At 37.6% G+C, this 19,291-nt stretch overlaps 1 protein-coding gene across 12 annotated transcripts in view; it reads left to right on the top strand.

Moving 5' to 3' along the window:
- Nucleotides 1–17,517, top strand: part of PLEKHA1 (pleckstrin homology domain containing A1) — a 57,327-nt gene extending 39,810 nt beyond the window's left edge. For 3 of the 12 annotated variants that reach the window (XM_065893991.1, XM_065893982.1, XM_065893985.1), the window contains 7 exons: nt 1,006–1,131; nt 6,022–6,165; nt 7,711–7,779; nt 11,230–11,294; nt 11,903–11,966; nt 14,060–14,149; nt 16,741–17,055. In XM_065893991.1, the coding sequence (XP_065750063.1) occupies nt 1,006–1,131; nt 6,022–6,165; nt 7,711–7,779; nt 11,230–11,294; nt 11,903–11,966; nt 14,060–14,149; nt 16,741–17,055 (873 nt within the window). Of the gene's footprint in view, nt 1–1,005; nt 1,132–6,021; nt 6,166–7,710; nt 7,780–11,229; nt 11,295–11,902; nt 11,967–14,059; nt 14,150–15,373; nt 15,463–16,740 lie in introns of those variants that run through there. The other 9 variants (XM_065893993.1, XM_065893989.1, XM_065893992.1 and 6 more) reach the window with 7 other exon arrangements.
- Nucleotides 17,518–19,291: the final 1,774 nt, after the last annotated feature.

Here is a 19,291-nt window from a genome sequence, read left to right as displayed (position 1 = left end):
ACCCTGCAGCATGTGGGATCTTCCCGGACAAGGGCTTGAACCCATGTCCCCTGCATTGGCAGGCGGATTCTTAACCCTGCGCCACGAGGGAAGCCCCCTTTCTTTTGTTTCTGCCCACGACTGGTATTGTAGTTTAAATAGGGAGAGAGGGTGGAGGGTTGGCCTAAGGCCTGGGGGAGAGAGTCATTAGGGGAAGCATCTAACGGGACAAGATCCCCTGTCCTCGGGATGTTGCAAAATCTTGGGCAGGAATGGAGGAAAGGGAAAGGTAACAGCACAGAGAGGTAATACAATGTCAAGTGCTCTGATAAACTAGGGATGTAGTATAGTGGTTAAGTGTGGAAGAGAGTTACACGAACTTAGCTAGAAAGTGGAACAGCCAGGATCTAAACTGATGTTCCTGGGACTTCCCTGGTGACACAGTGGATGACACTCTGTGCTCCCAATGCAGGGGGCCTGGGTTTGATCCCTGGTCAGGGAACTAGATTCCCACATGCATGCCGCAAATAAGAGTTTGCATGCCACAACGAAGGAGCCTGTGTGCCGCAACTAAGGAGCCCATGTCTTGCAGCTAAGGAGCCCACGTCCTGCAGCTAAGGAGCTGGCAAGCCACAAAGGAGCCCACCTGCTGCAACCAAGACCCAGCGCAACCAAATTAATTAATTAAAAAAAAAAACTTATGTTCCCTAATGCCCCTGAGCCTGTTTTCTTACTGCTACGGTGGCGATGCTCCCCCTATGCGTAGGGTTGACAGGAGGGTTAAATGGGAAAATATATGAAATAGTACCTGTCCAAGTAAGCACTCAGTAAATGATGGCTGTGTCATAAAGTAATACCGTAAAAGAAGAGTTAGTCTGAGGACTTAAAGGGGTATATGCATATACTAAAAATAATTTTTATATATGCTAATTATATATAAATTGATGATCAGTTGGAAATTCTGTGATAAAGAGGGTCTCATATATAATGCTTGTTGCAAAATGACTCATTGACTTATTATTTTAGGTACCAAAGCAGTCAGACTCACAACCTCATTCTGATAACGCAAGTCGCCAAGGTGAATGTGGGAAGAAGCAAGTGTCTTACAGAACTGACATTGTTGGTGGTGTGCCCATCATTACCCCAACTCAGGTAATAAATTAATTCTTCTATTGTGTGATGGTTTAACTACTGCATATTGATTTTTGTATTGCTATCAAAAGTCAAACAGTACATCTTTACTGAATTAATGCAATAATTAACACAAAAATTTTATATTTATTTCTTATTTCAGAAGTATGTTTTTATTGTAAAATATCTGGAAAGCATAGATAAACAACATTTAACACTTTTCATGTTTTCTTCTGAGCCTTTCTTTGTACTTTTGCCCCTAGAAATGGGGATATTCTGTAAACAGCTTTTTTCACTTACATCTCAAACATTTTCCAAGTCATCAAAAATTATTTCATGTCATTTTTCATGACTGTGTAGTAGTTTTGCCATGAATTTACTATAAATTACAAACCCTCTGTTGTTGGACAGAGATCTTTTTCCTTTCTCTTCCCTTTTTTCTTTTACAAACAATGTTAAGTGTGGTAGGAAGGGGAACCCCTTCCAGGGCCCAAGAGTAGGCTCTTGTCTAACACCCGGAAATGAATTGTCTGAGGAGACACACGTGCTGACAAAGCAAGAAGCTTTATTGGGAAGGGGCACCCAGGCGGAGAGTGGCAGGGTAACGGAACCCAGGAGAACTGCTCTGCACGTGGCTCGCGGTCTCAGGGTTTATGGTGATGGGGTTATTTTCGGGGTGGTCTCTGGACAATCACTCTGACTCAGGGTTCTTCCTGGAGGCGCGTGCATCGCTCAGCCAAGATGAATTCCAGTGAGAAGGATTCTGGGAGGTTGGTAGGGTATACGGACTGGCTTCTCCTCTGTCCTTTTGACATTTCCTGAATTCTTCTGGTTGGTGGTAGCTTGTTAGTTCTATGTTCCATACCAGGACCTCCTGTTGTAAGAACTCATGCAAGTGGTTACTATCGTGCCTGGCCAGAGTGGGCGGTTTTGGTCTGTGGCTCCCCTAACAGAAGTAGGAAAAACCCACTCTTCCTCCTGTGTTTCTCCTGTACTCTCACACTGCTACACTCACAACACTTCTGACACGAAATGAGTGGGGTTTTCCCCCTACACAAGCAATGCTGTGACACCAGCTGGGTGTCCGACAATTTATCTCAATTCTGACACTGCCTATCTGGATCCCACAGGTGAAGGGCTCAGTCCCACAAGACTGCCCCTCCACCCCCTTCAGATGTCAGTCGTAAGTCCACATTGTTACCTGTGCTTCTGACTGATGGGCTATAAATTCGAGGTTCCTGTGGCCCCCTTATTGGGTTCAATTAGTTTGCTAAAGCAGCTCACAGAACTTAGGAAAACAGTTTAATTACTGTATACCTGTTTATTGTAAAAGGATATGATAAAGGATACAGATGAACATTCAGATAGAAGAGGTGTGTAGGGCAAGGTATGTGGGAAGGGGTGTGGAGCTTCCATGCCTTCTTTGGGTGCACCATTCTCCCAGTACCTCCGTTAATTCACTAACGCAGAAGCTTTCTGAATTCCATATTGTAGGGATTTTTATGGAGGCGTCATCACGTAGGCATGATTGATCATCCACTCTATTTCCAGCCCCTCTCCCCTCTCTAGAGAGTAGGGAATAGGGCTGAAAATTCCAAGCCTTTAATCATGACTTGGTCTTTCTGGTGACTATCCCCCATTCAGGAGTCCACCAAGAGTCACCTTATTAGAACAAAAGACATGCTGTCACCCAGGAAATTCCAAGGGATTTATGAACTCTTTGTCAGGAAGCAGGGTCAAAGACCAAATATTAGCACAAAAGATGCTTCTAGTGCTCTTATCACTTAGGAAATTACAAGGGTTTTAGGAGCCCTGTGCCAGGAAGTGTGGGGCAGGTGGGGGCAATGAGATATTTTCCATTATCTCGTAAATGCTTTGATGAACATGCTTGTAGCATAAACTATAGAGCCATAGATAATATGTTTTAAAGGATAAACTCCTGGAGAGAAAATTGCCACGTCAAAGTGTTTGTAAATATGTGTAATTTTTTAAACCTGTTGTTTTACAACCTGGCCTAGATGAACTAAACAGAAGACTGGAATTTTAAGTCAGTTCTATCCCCAAAGTACTGGTATGCTGAGTTAATTCTTACTCTTGGGTATTATGGAAAATATAAATTTATTTAAAAGTTTTTGATGAAATTAAAACTTGTATGCACTTAAATTTCTTGGGTTGCTCTTAAGTAAATGAGTTTGTAATGCAAATTAAATTACTAGCAGTTGAGAAACTAAGAATTTTAAGGTAATTAATTGATATTGCCAATGTTAGGCATTTTCATTACCTGTGTGCCTTTTTGTACTTAAAAGACTTATTAATTAATTATTGAGTGCTTTCTTTATGCTAGACAGAGGATATATGTATTAATGAGCAAAAATTCCCTGCCCTAATGGGAGGTTACATTTTTCACCAAAGTTGGATAAAAAATGAACTAGGAATTTGTGTGTGTGTGTGTGTGTATTTACTTTTTTAAAAAAGTAATGATTTTAACCTGTAAGACTTCTGGTTAAGATAGAGCTAGACTAAGCTGCTTTCACCTGTATTATGTCTTGTGTTGATAGAAGAGCTAAGACAGTTTGTCTTTAGTTGTATTAAGATATTGTAGTTGTTTGTATCTGTGGCTGTCTTCATTTTGTATAGAATTAAGATTTGTGTTTTAATTTTGGTATCGATTATTCAGTAGGTTCTAAGAGCGTATGGCAGGTGCAATATTAAAAAGGTCCCAAAGAATTGTATTGCTTTATCATTTTACAATATAGTTTATTTAAAGTAGTATTTACTCATTATAAAAGTATTCAGATAACAGTAACAAAATGACATCTCATTTGCATGATTAATTTATTCAGTAACTATTGGTTTAGCAGGTTAAGTGCTAGGATTACAAAATTAAGTACATAATTAGTGCTGTTGACCTGTCTAAAGGTAGAACAGATTGAAAATTCCCTAAGATATGACTTGAGTACTTAGTTTTTCTCTCGAGATTTAGGAGTTCTTGAAAATACACCTTTGGTTGATTTGTAGAATAGATTGTCACCTGTGTTGTACGTTATAAATAAACAGGAGGCTAATGCTTTGGGGAACATGAAAACCTGAGTATAGTTAGGTTTTTAAAAGCACTGGACTGAATTGTTAAAAAAAAAAAATTAAAACTGCGAAACTTTTAGAAAATAGCAAAGGAGAAAATCTTGAGGATCTAGGACTAGGTGAAGAGTTTTTAGACTTGACATCAAAAGCACAATCTATATAAAGGGGAAAAATTGATCAATTGAACCTTATCAAAATTAAAAATGTTTTGTTTGTTGAGGATGAAAAGAAAAGCACCATGCTGGGAGAAAATATTTGCAAAATCACATATACAACAAAGCACTTGTATCTAGAATATATAAAGAACTATATCAAAACTCAATAGTAAAAATACCAAACAGTCCAGTTAGAAAATAGGCAAAATTCATGAACAGAGATTTCATCAAGAGATAAAAGATACGGGCTTCCTGGTGGCGCAGTGGTTGGGAGTCCGCCTGCCAATGCAGGGGACACAGGTTCATGCCCCGGTCTGGGGAGATCCCACGTGCCGCGGAGCGGCTGGGCCCGTGAGCCACGGCCGCTGAGCCTGCGCGTCCGGAGCCTGTGCTCCGCAGCGGGAGAGGCCACAGCAGTGAGAGGCCCGCGTACCGCAAAAAAAAAAAAAAAAAAAGATAAAAGATACACAGGTGGCAAATAAGTGCTAGGAAGGATATTCACCATCATTAGCCAGTAAGGAAATGCAAATTAAGACCACAATGAGATATCACCATATAGCTATCAGAATGACTCAACTAAAAATTAATGATAACACAAATGCTGACAAAGATGAGGAGAAACTGAATCACTCATACATAACTGGTGGGAATGTAGAATTGTACAGCCACTCTGAAAAGAGTTTAGCAGTTTTTTATAAAAGTAAACTTGCAATCAGTGTATTAACCTAGGATTTGCACTCCTAGGCATTTATCCTAAAGAAATGAAGACTTATGTTCACACGGAAACAGCATGAATGTTCACAGCAGCTTTATTCCTAATAGCCCAAATGTGGTAACAGCCCAAGTCCCATTTCAGGGGGTGAATTAGCCAGTGGTACGTCCAAACCATGAATACTACTCTCAATGAGAAGGGTCAGACGGTTGGTACAAGGACCAACCTGGCTCCAAAGTGAATGCAGAGTGAAAAAAGACCATCTCAAAAGCTCACCTACTGTATGATTCCATTTATATTAAATTCTCTAAATGTCAAAATAATAAAGATGGAGAACAAATTAGCGGCTGCCAAGGAACTGGGGATAGAAGCTCTAAAGGGGTAGCCCAGGGGAGCATATCGTGAACACTCTGTACATTGGCGCTGGTGGTGGTTACACAGATCTGGCAATAAAATTGCATAGAAGGATATATACAGAGAAAATGAATGCATGTAAAACGGGTGAGATATGAATAAGGTCTGCGAAATGTTTCGGTGTCAGTTTTGATAATGTGCTATAGTTATACAGTTTCCCTGTTGAGGGAAACTGGTTGAAGGGTACATAGGACCTCCTGTACATTGTTTTTTTACAACTTCCTGTGAATCTTTATAATTATTTCAAAATTAAAAGTTATACCCCCCCAATCCAGCGCCCCCCCCCCCAGCAAAACAAAAACCAAAAAACACTGGTGGCAGGACTTTTGCAGAAAAAGAGAAATAGAAATCTGTGGTTTAATCAGTGGTATTGAAAGTTATGATTAAGTATCTCAAATTAATTAGAAAACTCTTTACTCCAAGATCCGTGTTTCTAACTGAACTAAGATAGATTTTAAGATTATTCTACTAGAATGACACCGTGAACTACAAGTATGCTTTGAAGGTAAACAAGCAAAAAAGGAATATCTTTATTTTGCTTCATTTTAGAAAGAAGAAGTAAATGAATGTGGTGAAAGTATTGACAGAAATAATTTGAAGCGGTCACAAAGCCATCTTCCTTACTTTACTCCTAAACCATCTTCAGATAGTGCCGTTATCAAAGCTGGATATTGTGTAAAACAAGGAGCAGTGGTGAGTAGTTTAACAAAATATGTGAAGTAATGAAAAATGAGTATATATTAGTAAACTCTCAAAATGGGTTAGGGTTAGGGTTTGCTTTGTTTTTTGAAAGATCCAAAGTGAAAGACCAGCTTACTGACCAGGAGTCCTCGGATAGAATAGGGGTTATTCTGTGTTCAAAACTCAGTGCTATTATTTTCTTGGTCTGTGGGTGGCTGGATAAGTTAATGCTTATTACCACTAACCTTCAATTTTAACTGAGCTTCCTAACAGCTTAAATTTATTCCAGAAAGTTTTTCTGTTGATTTTTTTACCCCCCTTGGGAATAGGTCAGGGAAAGGGAGCTCTAGTAGGGAGATTGGCAGGAAAGGGGAGACCAGGGGAGCAGGGTGTGGAAGGATCACTTACTTGATTCGGGGTTGGGCGACCCCAGTTGAAAACACTGAGACCTTGGGCTACTTACTTAACCTCTCAGGCTCTCAGTTTCTTTTTATGGAAAATTATAAAACCTACCACCCAGAGGTCTTTTTTGAAAGATATAAATAGAAAGCACTTAGCATAGCACCTGGTCCTTAGTAAGAGCTATTACGTCTTGGCCCAGATATTCTCACACAACCAGATCCATAATGGTGAATTGTGGGAAGAGCAAGTAAATTTACCAGTGTTTATGAATCCAGAATACCTTTCTAAAATGTGAACTAAATCTATAGACTTTCATGAGAAAATAAACTTCAAAGTTTAAAAATAAAATTTTAAAAATTTCTGTGAGTAAAGAGGTACTTAAATGTCTCCTGGCGGTTCTGCTTGACCTCACATCGCTTCTGGCAAGTCTGATTAGCTTAGGTCAGACAGAGGAAGGTTCTTTCAGCCCTAATTGTGTGATCTTCTTTAGGCTAAGGGAAATGAAGGTAAGGGCTGAAGGTTTTTCATTCCAGCATGTCTACGGGTAAAATCAGAATTCTCATCAGGTCGAGTGTTAATTAGGGCTTTTAAAGAGACATTCCTTTCTTTTTGTTTTACTCTTAAATCCAAAATACTAACTAACCCTTAGAGATATTGAAGTACTTTCACAAAAGCTGTATTTCATTGACAGAAGATATTTGTACAAAGCATATTCACTTTATTAAATATGTGTTGCTTTCCTTCTTAGTATTATAAAGTACCTGTAGAAGGATTCATGCATTTTACAGATGAGAAGCTTGCTGTGGTTTAACAACATTTCCTGTGCTTGCTGTTGAACTCTTGGTAGCATTTACTTTGTGGGGGATGGGGAAGTGCTTTTTTTTTTTTTTAACTTTTAGAGCATAAAAAAAATAAGACCATATTATAAAATCATACAGTAAGAGCTGAAAGCCAGCCACCAGAGTTGAATTAGGAGTTCAAGGCCTGAGTAGCAAAAGAGATGAAATTTCCTGTATCTCCTCACTAAGGGATGGTAGTAAGGTTTTCCAGTGCTTGACATTTCTGATTGTGGGTTCATATCAGAATAATTAAGTTGTTATTAACATTTGACATTCTTAGAAACAGAAGTTTTATGTCTGTGTTCATCTCTGATAGATGAAAAACTGGAAGAGAAGATATTTTCAATTGGATGAAAACACAATAGGCTACTTCAAATCTGAACTGGTATGTTGCTGAGTCATGAATGTTGCTTTAAAAGTGTTTGACGAGTGTTACACTGTGGTGATTGTATGATTTCTTGTCCTGTTTCCTATTTTTAAAATAACTGAACTCTGCTTTCGAGAGGTATGTGCAATTCAGTTCATTTCGTTGTGATGCTTTTGGTTGATGACACTTTTGTTAAATACATCTTGAATAAAAGTGTATCTTCAAAGGCATTCTAACTTGAAAGAATTAAACATATCAGAACCCCTCAGTCTCCAGATTTCCTCTGACGGCATTGGAGGAGGTGGTAGAAAGAATTAAGTCTCTGAAAGTCAACATTTGACCCTCTGATTTCTGCCTTCTCTTCCCTGCCCTCTCTTGATATTTTCTTTTCCTATTTCAGATTGACTTTTAAGTTTCTTCATATAAGATATTTTTGTCCTATCTGAAGGTGGAATCAAAGATTGAAGGTCCGTCTTTCACTTGTTTGAGTAACATCCTTATTTAAAATACTCCTGTCGTGACTGAGTTCTGCAATAGATTGTTGGATAAATTGAGTGCGATTCTACCTCTTCTTTTTATGGGACATTTGAGGGGGGAACCATATGTTTTATTTGAATGACGGTACCAGAACAGCACTGTCCAGCTGAACTCTGCACTGACGGGAATGTTCCATTATCTGCATTGGCCACGTCTGCTGGTTACATGTGGCTCTTGAGCACTGGAACTATGGCTAGTGTGACTGAGGAGCCTGACTGTATTTAACTTTAAAATGAAAGCCGGTTGTATCTGGTATTCGTTAATTTAAATTCAAGTAGTTGCACATAGCTAGTGGCTACTCTATTGGACGACAGAGCACTGGAGAATAGGAAGGGAATATTTTCAGATTCATCTCTGGCGTCTGTTCTTCTGGAAGGCTTTTGGACTCTGGCTTTCGCGGCTTCTCTTTACATACATGGAAGCTGATGCCCACATCTGTCATGATACTTCCCACTGCGTTTTGTAATTGTTTGCATACTTGTCTTTACCAGTTAATTGCATGAGCTTCTTGAGAGCAAAGATTCTCTTTTGCACCCTTTTATGAACACAGCACCTGGTACTTAGAAAATAATAAGTGTTTTTGAATGAATAAAAAAATGACATAGCATAACAAGAATAGCCATTTTAGCATGGGACCCTTTCTTAGACTTCAAAACCTAAGAGCCTCAGTTGGAAGCAGTAGTTATTTGGTTCAAAAAGTACCAGCCTTGGTGTCTCAGAAGCTACCCTTGTGCTTGGTTGGCAGGTTGATTTCGTTGTTTTCGGTTAATGCCAGTCCTCTGGGAGGAGTCCTTCCTGCACCAGACGTTCATTGAGCTCTCCATGGCCCTGGTGCACTGGGAACTGGGAATAAAGAGGGCAGTCAGTGATGTCTGGCCTTCAGGAGTTCAGTTTTACCAGAGAAATTGACATGTCCCCTTGTCATCCACAGTAGTTATAATGAGACAAGAACTATTATAGAAATATTTACTATAATTTGAAAACCTGCATGTGGATATTATGCTATAAAGTTTGAGATGAAAGAATACTTGAACTATCATAGGAGGTAGGGAAATTATGTGTATTCAGGAATATGTTAAGTATTTAGCAAACACAGATAAAGCTGAACACTTTAAATATAATTATTGACCTTTATCAGTTACTAAGATGCACATCCCCTCCCCCCATTTTAACATTTCTGAAATCTTCAGGTCTCTTAGGGATGCTGAAGGTGAGGGAGCCAGGCAGCAGCTGTGCTGTGTTGTCATTGCCTGTGTGTGCACAGCACCTTTGGGTAAGACCAGAAGACACCAGCATCAAAACCTGCAGAAAAGGGTGCTGGCAGCTGGAAGAAAATCTCAGGGACACAGTGGGAGATTCTTAGGAGATGCTGTAGTATCACCAGTGTTTTTTCTGGCCCAGAGAATAGTATGGAGTGAAAAACACTGCGATTGATGGCTTCTAGTCAGAAAGTGAGCTGGGATCTGAATGTGAGGTTTTAAAAAACCTTAACCCATTTATTTTGCCTATATATTTTTATATATGCTCAAGGATAATATATGATAAAAGTTGATGTATAAAGTATAAAAGGGCTCTTTTACAAAACATTTTGATCATGGAAAAGTTTGAACATAAAGTAAATAGAATAGTATTCTGAACCCCTATATAGCTATCACCCAGATCTCATAATTATCAACACGTGACTAGTTTTGTTTCTTCTGTACCACCACCTAGTTCTCCCTTCCTATTTTGAAGCAAATATTAGGCATATCATTTCATCTGTAAATATTTTTGTATGTTTCTCTGAAAGATAAGAATTTAAGTTTCTTTCAGTAGGTATAAAAGATTTCAGCAGACAAAAACTGGAGAAAATATTTAATAACATATCACAGATAAAACATTAATATCTGTAATATGTAAAGAAACTTAAAAATTGGGGGATCCTTCGTCACCCTGTTTTCCCTCTTTTCCTCCCATCCGTTCCTTACAATTCAGATGTAAATTTTCTAGGCGAGGCACATCAGTGCAGGTGTCCCTGGTGGTGGTGCAGGAGCAGGAAGGAGTGTCTGGAGTGGCAGCCAGTGTGGGCGGCCAGAGCCACGCAGATGAAGAGGCCATCCTAGAGCTTACCTGTAAATGAGTTATTTTCTAAAACTTAAACAATAGATTTTGGTTTTAAAAAAGTGTTCAGCCATGGTTTAATTATTTTCTTAGTACTTGCATAAAGTAATGGTATGTCTTAAACTCATGGTGTCGTTTTCAGTGAAATACAGTGTATAGTATTTCATGAAATGTTTACTGTAAGTACTGTGCTAACTAGGAGCTAGTTATATCTTATGTGTGAACCTTATATCTAGTTTTGTAACCTTAGGTGAGGTACTTAATATGGTTAATCCTGTTTCCTCAGGTGAGTAATAGTGCATGTATTCTAGGGTTGTGGAAAGTGAGATAACACATTTAAAACATAGCAGATGTCCTGGCACTTAGTAAATGTTTAATAAATTGTGCTTGTTAAAATGATGTGTTCATATAAAAGTGATATTCCTAAAATGACAAATTTAACTCAAAGAAGCTGGGTATTCACTACTCTGGTACCCTCTGTATGAAAATAACATTCCAAAATAGGAAGTACTCCACTTACTGGGTATATAGGGGTTCACCAAGGAAAAGCCTGGTGGTTAATGGTTTTTCATAAGCTACACTGTCATTTAGCACATAAATACTGTGAACATGGGTTATATGCCAGTTTCCTTGTTTCAAATCACAGTGTGTATCAGATTATAGTGTTTGAGCTATTCTGATGCTGGATGGTTCAAGAAGGTAGATTTATGTCTTAGATGTGCTTCAGGAAAGAAGCATGATTTTCGCATAGACCTCTAAATAAAACAACTAATGCTTAAAAGCATTTTAAGAATATATGTCATGTATCTGTTTATTTGCTTTTTTTGACAGGAAAAGGAACCTCTCCGCGTAATACCACTTAAAGAGGTTCATAAAGTCCAGGAATGTAAGCAGAGGTAAGCACCACCTCTGACTCGGTGCCTGGCACAACTTATTACACAATGTATAATTCCTTAGTTTAATTGATGTACTTACAGATGATATTTTTCTGTGTTATTGCTAGTGGGTTATGCTAAAACTTTCAGAACCTTCAGATGAAACAGAGTATTGAGATTTTTTTGTTTGAAAACTACAAATTAGGAAACAGTTCTCAAGCTTATTAATGGAAAGGACAAAATTTAAAGTGAACAGCTATCATATTTGACAAATTGATGTATTATTAATTCTAGTATTTCAGGGTTGCTGCAGAATAGAGCTTTATAAGAATGTTAACTGTGCCATTGTTTCTTTGAGCAAACTGATTTCTTCACAGTTGAAAACTTTGAATTTTAAAGTTGTTTTATGAACCTTTCTAAAAATACATACAAAAACTATATAAAATATGTAAAACTTAATGCAAAAATAAATTGGAAAACGATCACTTAGTATTTCTCAATTAAATCGGTATTTTATCTCTCATATTTATTTTCTCATTGACACATATTTGGTACTGGGTAAAGAAGTGAAAGGAAACTATCAAACAACTGCTATTAAAGTACAATTGGAAAATTTTTTTTGTTAACAGTGACATAATGATGAGAGACAACCTCTTTGAAATTGTAACATCGTCTCGAACTTTCTATGTGCAGGTAGGATACTTCTTTGGAGATTATAGATCCTCCTAACAAGAAATAAATAATTTTAGAGGTGAAGTAAACATAAATAAATGTGTTGCTCATAAAAATAAGCAAAAAATATGACAAATACAATTGCCAATTTAATAAAAAATGTTATATGTAAGATTATTGGCAGGTCATATGTTCAGCCAATAGGGGTATTCTTTGATGGAATTAAGTTTTATTTGGAGGAAGGGAAATGCTATTTAAGTTAGATGCTAAGTGTACTTTCAATTTGGATTATTTTTGCACATATTTTGGAATTTTAATTATGTCACCTTTTGGTAATTTTATAAGAAGGGGGGCTCAAATATCCATAATAAACGTACACAGTATATCTTATCATTTCACTAATGGTAGATAGTATCCTATGTTTAAGTTTAAAATACACTTTTTACTTAACACATTTATTTAGATTAGAAGTTTTTTAAAAGAACATTTGGTTTTGTTTTATAAAAGTTATTACATATGCTTATTGCAGAAAATTTAGAAAATACAGAAATAGGAAGAAAAAATGTTTTATAAACCATATAGAATTCCACATTCAGGCAACCATTCTTTTTTTTCCCCTTTATTAGAGCATATCTTTTTATAACAAATGGGATTATATGATATCAATATAGTGTTATATCCTATTTGTTTACTATATTATAGTCATTTTTTTCTACGTTGAAAATTCTCTTGGGCTTCCCTGGTGGCGCAGTGGTTGAGAGTCCACCTGCCGATGCAGGGGACACGGGTTCGTGCCCCGGTCCGGGAAGATCCCACATGCCGCAGAGCAGCTGGGCCCGTGAGCCATGGCCGCTGAGCCTGCACGTCCAGAGCCTGTGCTCCGCAGTGGGAGAGGCCACAACAGTGAGAGGCCCGCGTACCACACACACACAAAAAAAAACCAATTCTGAAAACCTTTTAGAACTATGCTCTCTTATATGAATGTTTCACAATTAAACTGTTTCTCTACTGTACTGTTACTGATCACTCATTTACATAGTTTTTGTACATTTACTGTGATTTAATGTGGTAGTGCACATTTTGTGCATAAATTTGCCTGAATTTCTTACTTCTTTACAATACGTTTTTAGATCGAGGATAACTATCAGAGCGTGAGCTTTTTTAAACCTCTTTATTTTGCCAAATTGACTTCTAGACTGGGGCTCCTGTTTGTAGTGAATGAAAGTATACTCTACCTTTGCCTACTTTGAGTTTTTCCTTTTAAAAACTCTTTGTTAATATCATTGGTTCAAAAATATTACTTGTATCTTTAAAATTTTTAAACTACTAGATAGTAGAATCCAGAAGTAAAGGGGAGTACCTCTCCACCCCTCTGAGGGCCTTGTTTAATTGGATTAAAGTCATAGTAAGGTTTTTAATTCACATTGGAAGTCATGGTCCTATCAAGGAAGATGATGCTTTGGAATATGACGATTTAGGGTACTGTTAGAAATTATTATTATTATTTATTTATTTATTTATTTGAGGTACGCAGGCCTCTCACTGTTGTGGCCTCTCCGGTTGCGGAGCACAGGCTCCGGACGCGCAGGCTCAGCGGCCATGGCTCACGGGCCCAGCTGCTCCGCGACACGTGGGATCTTCCCGGACTGGGGCACGAACCCGTGTCCCCTGCATCGGCAGGCGGACTCTCAACCACTGCGCCACCAGGGAAGCCCTAGAAATTATTTTTAGAAAAATAACATATAAAATGATGTCACAGTGGATTTTTAACTGCACGATTACATAAATATTCATCTTGAAAATTCAAACAATATAGCAGTAGAAATGAGAAGGTCTTTCTTTGACTTCTTCCTCTTCTTGTTTTCTCTCCATAATTATTCATATTGACACTTTTTGATGTGTCTCATCTTAAAACATTACATGCCCAACTTACATCTCTGTGAGTTACCCAGCAAAACCTGGTTTAAAAAAGTGATTTCTAAAAGTTTTTGGAAACCATTGCCGTAGAATGATTTTGTTGTTGACACTGTTAATTACCAAAATGAATACATTGGATTTATAGACGTAGGAGCTGATTTTGAGGAAAAATTGAATGAATCCTTCCTTCCCCTTAGGCTGATAGCCCTGAAGAGATGCACAGTTGGATTAAAGCAGTCTCTGGTGCCATTGTAGCACAGCGGGGACCTGGCAGATCAGCGTCTTCTGTATGTTTCCTGTTCTCTGGGGTGATACTCCCTTGGGTCCCCTGATCCTGTCAAGTTATTTTTCTTCCTCTCCCCCTAATCCTTTCAGTTTCTTTCTGTTTTGAGATTTATCTGCATGTTGACTTTCATACCAATTGGACTTGCAAAAAAAATAATGCATTTCTAATTTAATGCTTCCTGTAGTGTTATGTATACATAACTTTCTGTGCATTGTATTGTCTTAAATGCACAAGCAGGGCAACTAAAGAATGAACATTTCCTTGTTTTGTTTTAGGAGTTCTTACTTGTCAGTAGGTCCAGATTTGGTATAATTTTGCCAATTCTTAGTATGGTATTTGGCCTAATCGTGTAAGGCACCTTTAGTTGTAGCATTACACAGTTTTGTGAAGGTCTCAGTTTCCTTTTTGCTTCCTATAATTTCAGTTTAGGTTTTTGCCTCACTAGTGCTGCAAGACAGTTGAGCAGCTGGAACTTTAAATATTATCTAGTGTTCTCAGTCAGTATTTTCCATTTCATTCTCATTTTTTACTAGGTTAATTTAAAAGGCTGCTTTTTACTATCTTAATTATCTTTTTGGTAGTATAATAATAAAATTAAAACAGCTAAACATTCTCAGTAAGGAAAATGTCTTTACTTTTTAATTTATCATGTACAAGTTCATCACAGGAATAAGATTTAGCTTTGGAATACTTTGGTCACTGATCTCTGATCTGAAAATACAAATTCTACTAAGGAATGAAAAACTTTCAGGCGCCTTGAAATGCAGCACATCGGTCTGCAGAAGGTGGTCTAACGTGGAGCATGAGAGCCTTTAGTATCTAGACTCATTGATGCTGGGTAGTCTGCACTTCCAGTATTTTCCTGCATTTCTAGTATTGCAGTAATATTGTCTTTTAATCGTTTCTTGTTAGAAACGACTCTAGATCAGTAAATACAAATCCATTTTCCTCACTTTTAAAGTTATTCTTCTTGTATCCTGTTTGGAATGTCTCAGAAATTATTTTCATAGGTGTTAATTTTGTAACTGCCTGTGTTTTATGTGACCTTTTCAGCAGTCAAGTATGAGACTCTCTGCAAAAACAATGTCTGTTGGGAAGAGGAAAAGTTGGAGAAGGGCGTTTGTGTTTTGTGCTTTGTGGTGGGGGCAGATTGGACTCTCTAAGCTGTAACCATCAGCGGAACTTTCTCTTCCCCTCCTCCAGTACAGGTTAACTCTAATCTTAGCTTTGCACTGTGTTCCAGATGCGGCAGGCCAGAAGGCTGTCGAATCCTTGTATACAGAGGTATACGTCCAGAACTGGGGAATGCAGCACGTATGTGGGCTCTCACGCAAACGTGCCTTCTTACTAGAGGGCCCGGACTTACTCACTACTTAACAACTGATTCTGGAAAGTTGAGTTAACTAAACTGCCTTCTGCAGTTATCATAACTGACTTTGTCAACACTAACGCAAACTATTTCACTACAGTCATCAAGTTGGATACGGATATTAATAAATAAATAATGAAAAAAAGAGACAACTTTACTAATTTAAAAAGTCATATCTACTAAAGCTTAATTTACTGAATTGCCACAATTTCTGTATTTCGTGTATTTTGAAATTTTTTATACTACACCACTTAAAATGCACCTTTGTGGTAACAGTTTGCTCAAACTCACAGGTGCACATGCATTGGATAAACTCTACGTTAGTATAGTGTGCATGGTGTATTAAATCTCAGGTGAAATTTAGCCATCTAATGGGAATCTGGAGTGTTTTGTAGCACTTTGTTTTCAAAGCCACTAATGTCACAAATGAACACAATATACTAGGAACTATATGGCAATGCATTTGGAATGGTCATATTTCAGGCTGTCTTCAGATTTGGTTTAGTTAGAAGCGTATTGAAATTAATATTCACAGCTGAAATTATTTCACCACAGTTTTAATAAATGCTTAAATATGTACCCTTCTCTGCCTTTAAAATCTTAAACCATATGAATGTATGCCATATGCAAAAATAAATAAATGCAATTAAATAAGAAGTGAAAAGACTATGATATTATTGGTTGCAGTGAAATTCAGGGAACCAAAAACTTAAATTCGGAGGCTGCCAGCCAAAATAATAGGTTTGAAAAATGTTGAGTTTTGCTTATTAAAGAGATAATGGCCTTTTATTTTTATATTCTGCATTTTCACTTTTTAATCTTTCTAAAATGTGGGGGATAATTCCTAGTGTTTATTGAGAATAAACTCTTAAATAAAATGTTAAAGCTGGTAGGCCCCCTGTTAAGCACAGTTCAGTTGCAGTTGGCACACTGCATTCCCATTTAGGCTGAGTCTTCAGCGTCAGAGCTGCGAACTTTGGCTTCAGAAAAAAGAACTGGTGTTCTTACTGGGAGTGGTTGTTGGCTGTCATCGCTCTAAACTCACTCCTAAAAATGCATTGCTTTGGGAAGGAACTTGCACATGTATGCTGCATGGCTCATGCTTCTGCTCTGTGTGTGTGTGTGTTTTGTTCTGTTTGTTTTTCAGAGAATAAAGTCTCACACTGAGTTACTAGCCTTGCCGTTAATGATTGCCCGTGTCTGATCAGCACCCCTCTTTGCAGGAGCATTCCCGCTGTCCTTCCGAACCCAAACACGCTCTCCTCTCTGCCGGTGCCACAGCAGCCACCCCGCGATCCACAGCCTCTCGCAGCGACTCTCTGGTCTCAAGCTTTTCCATGGAGAAGCGAGGATTTTACGAATCTCTTGCCAAGGTCAAGCCAGGGAACTTCAAGGTCCAGACTGTCTCTCCAAGAGAACCAGCTACCAAAGTGACTGAACAAGCTCTGCTAAAACCTCAAAGTGAAAATGGCCCTCAGGAACAAGATTGTGACCCCGTGGACTTGGATGACGCAAGCCTTCCAGTCAGCGATGTGTGAGATGGAAGCACGTGGAGCCTGACCCGCCTCATCCGCCCTCAGTGTCCTTTCAAGAGGCTTCTCGCCAAAGATGATAAAGGGGAAAGGGGCTTTAATGCATATAGTATACTGCCTCATCGATGTTCTCTTTATAAGCTGGTAAGCCAAGAAGCTAGGGTGTGGCCAAACTCAATGCAGTTTCTTTAAAAAGGAGAAAAAAAGAAAGAAAAGCCCGAAGTATCTCAGTATCAGCTGTCTGAAGCTTTGTTCTCATTGGGATGATAAAAGTGTGTGTGACATTTTTTCCAGGTGAATTTGACAATTTAAATGTTTCACAATTTAAAACATGAAAAATGCTTATTAATTATTTTGGTTGTTTTAAAAATGCTACTGTGACTTCCAATTAAATGTTCAATCTCTACACGTTCTTACCGGTTAATATTATTGAATGGAATATTGCCAGACAAAAGGATCTAAACTCATGACGTCTGTGGTGCTGTAAAATTTATAGTGCAGTGTGGACAGTTTTGAAATGATAGCCATGTTTGATGCTCTGGATCTCAAGGTGAGCTGTGAGTTTTGCATAGAGGATATTATTGGACAGTTAGTGAGGGTCGTGTGTTGTACTGGGGTGGAGAAAAGGGGAGAATTAGAATTCAAACAACCGTATCTCGGACATTTATTTGTAAAAGCTTAATCAAGACGTGCAGCAGTCATTGCTTTATTCAGTGAAAATTATTTGATACGAAATTTCTTGGAGATCTGGTTTTCTTGTCAGAGTTTTGTAAAATGGTTCTTATTTCTATATTTGGATCAGTGAAAGACCTCAAGTTTATGTGTAAAGACATACTGCCCTTAGTCATGCGATTGTAACCTCTGTGTTTTGTCACTAATAACCTGTATTCAAGTGCCTGTGTTTTTTCATCTTGTTTAGGAATATTTTGAGATTAATGTGCTCAAAACCCCTACATGATTGGTTTTAAACAATTAGGGTAAAATTAATTTTCAGTAGCATAGGTTAATGTACTAAATAACATACCATTTTGTGTTAGAGATACCAGAATGTTGTTATTCTACTATCTGTGCAATATATGTTTTAAAACACATGTTTGACTTTACATTTAATCATGGGGTTATCATAAATATAAGCACCTCTCTAAAAGATCGTTAGTTTCAGGTGTTGAGTAATAGACCAGTTTGACCAAGTACTGTTTCTACCGTTCATTCTTAAACATTTGCTTTAAGAAAATAGTCTTGAATTTCACATGCTGCTATTTTTATGATATTTTGCCTTATTACAGTACTGTGTTGTTTTGAATTCGTAAATGTCACTGTTTCTCCTTTTCATTTTCTAAGATGACTTCTTGTTTGAGAAAGAGAGGGGAGGGTGGATTTCTTATTACAGTGGTGGGGTCCAGAGGTTACTATTATACTAGAATTATCATAGCATCACTTTAAAAATCCGAATGCATCAAGAATGCACCACTCAACATTTTTATTCATAAGCTAATATTTTTAGAAGTTGTATTTAGATTTTTCCTTTTTTGCAGCTACATTTGAGAATGATAGAATGAAAAGGTTTTAAGTAGTTATCACTTTCTCTGCAGATACATCCATTACAGCAGCTCCTTTAGAAAGCTCTTTTTTCATGAACACACCTAAGAAATCTTGTGTAGACAGTTGGCCATTTCAGGAGCCTAATGCTGTTTTCTTTGGTACAGCTTTTACATTGCATGTTCATATTTTGGTATTGGTAATTTGATATATTCCATAGTGGCAAAATATTAGCTCTATTTTGGGACTTTTTATAGAACTACCCTTGTATAAAATAGCACAGGGAAATGGTCTTGTGATTGTCAGAGTCTCCTAATATTTATCTCAATACTTTTATAATTCTATGAAAATTATTTAATTATTTTAAAACTTATACTTTTCCTGTAAATATGTCACATCTGAATTGTCAAAGAATTACTTTGAATACCTTAATATTTGCTGCATTTTTTTCTGTGTATATAACATGTCTTCTTTCAGAATGGGAATATATGTGTGCTTCCCATTGTTTACTTTTATGTCTGACATCTTTATACATCAAACTGGTTGAACACTGTAATGACTTGAGAATAAATTGCTCAAAATTAATTCTAACTTATTTCTCATTTGGTCTGGTTCAGTTCTTGTGTGAACAAGTAAACAGAACAAGTACAAAATGTGTTTGGTTAATTGACTTGAATTTAAGGACAGATTATTTGGTAGACTT

The sequence above is a fragment of the Phocoena phocoena genome, chromosome 16, assembly GCF_963924675.1.
Source record: "Phocoena phocoena chromosome 16, mPhoPho1.1, whole genome shotgun sequence".
NCBI lineage: Eukaryota > Metazoa > Chordata > Mammalia > Artiodactyla > Phocoenidae > Phocoena > Phocoena phocoena.
This window is presented reverse-complemented; position numbering and strand designations above follow the sequence as displayed.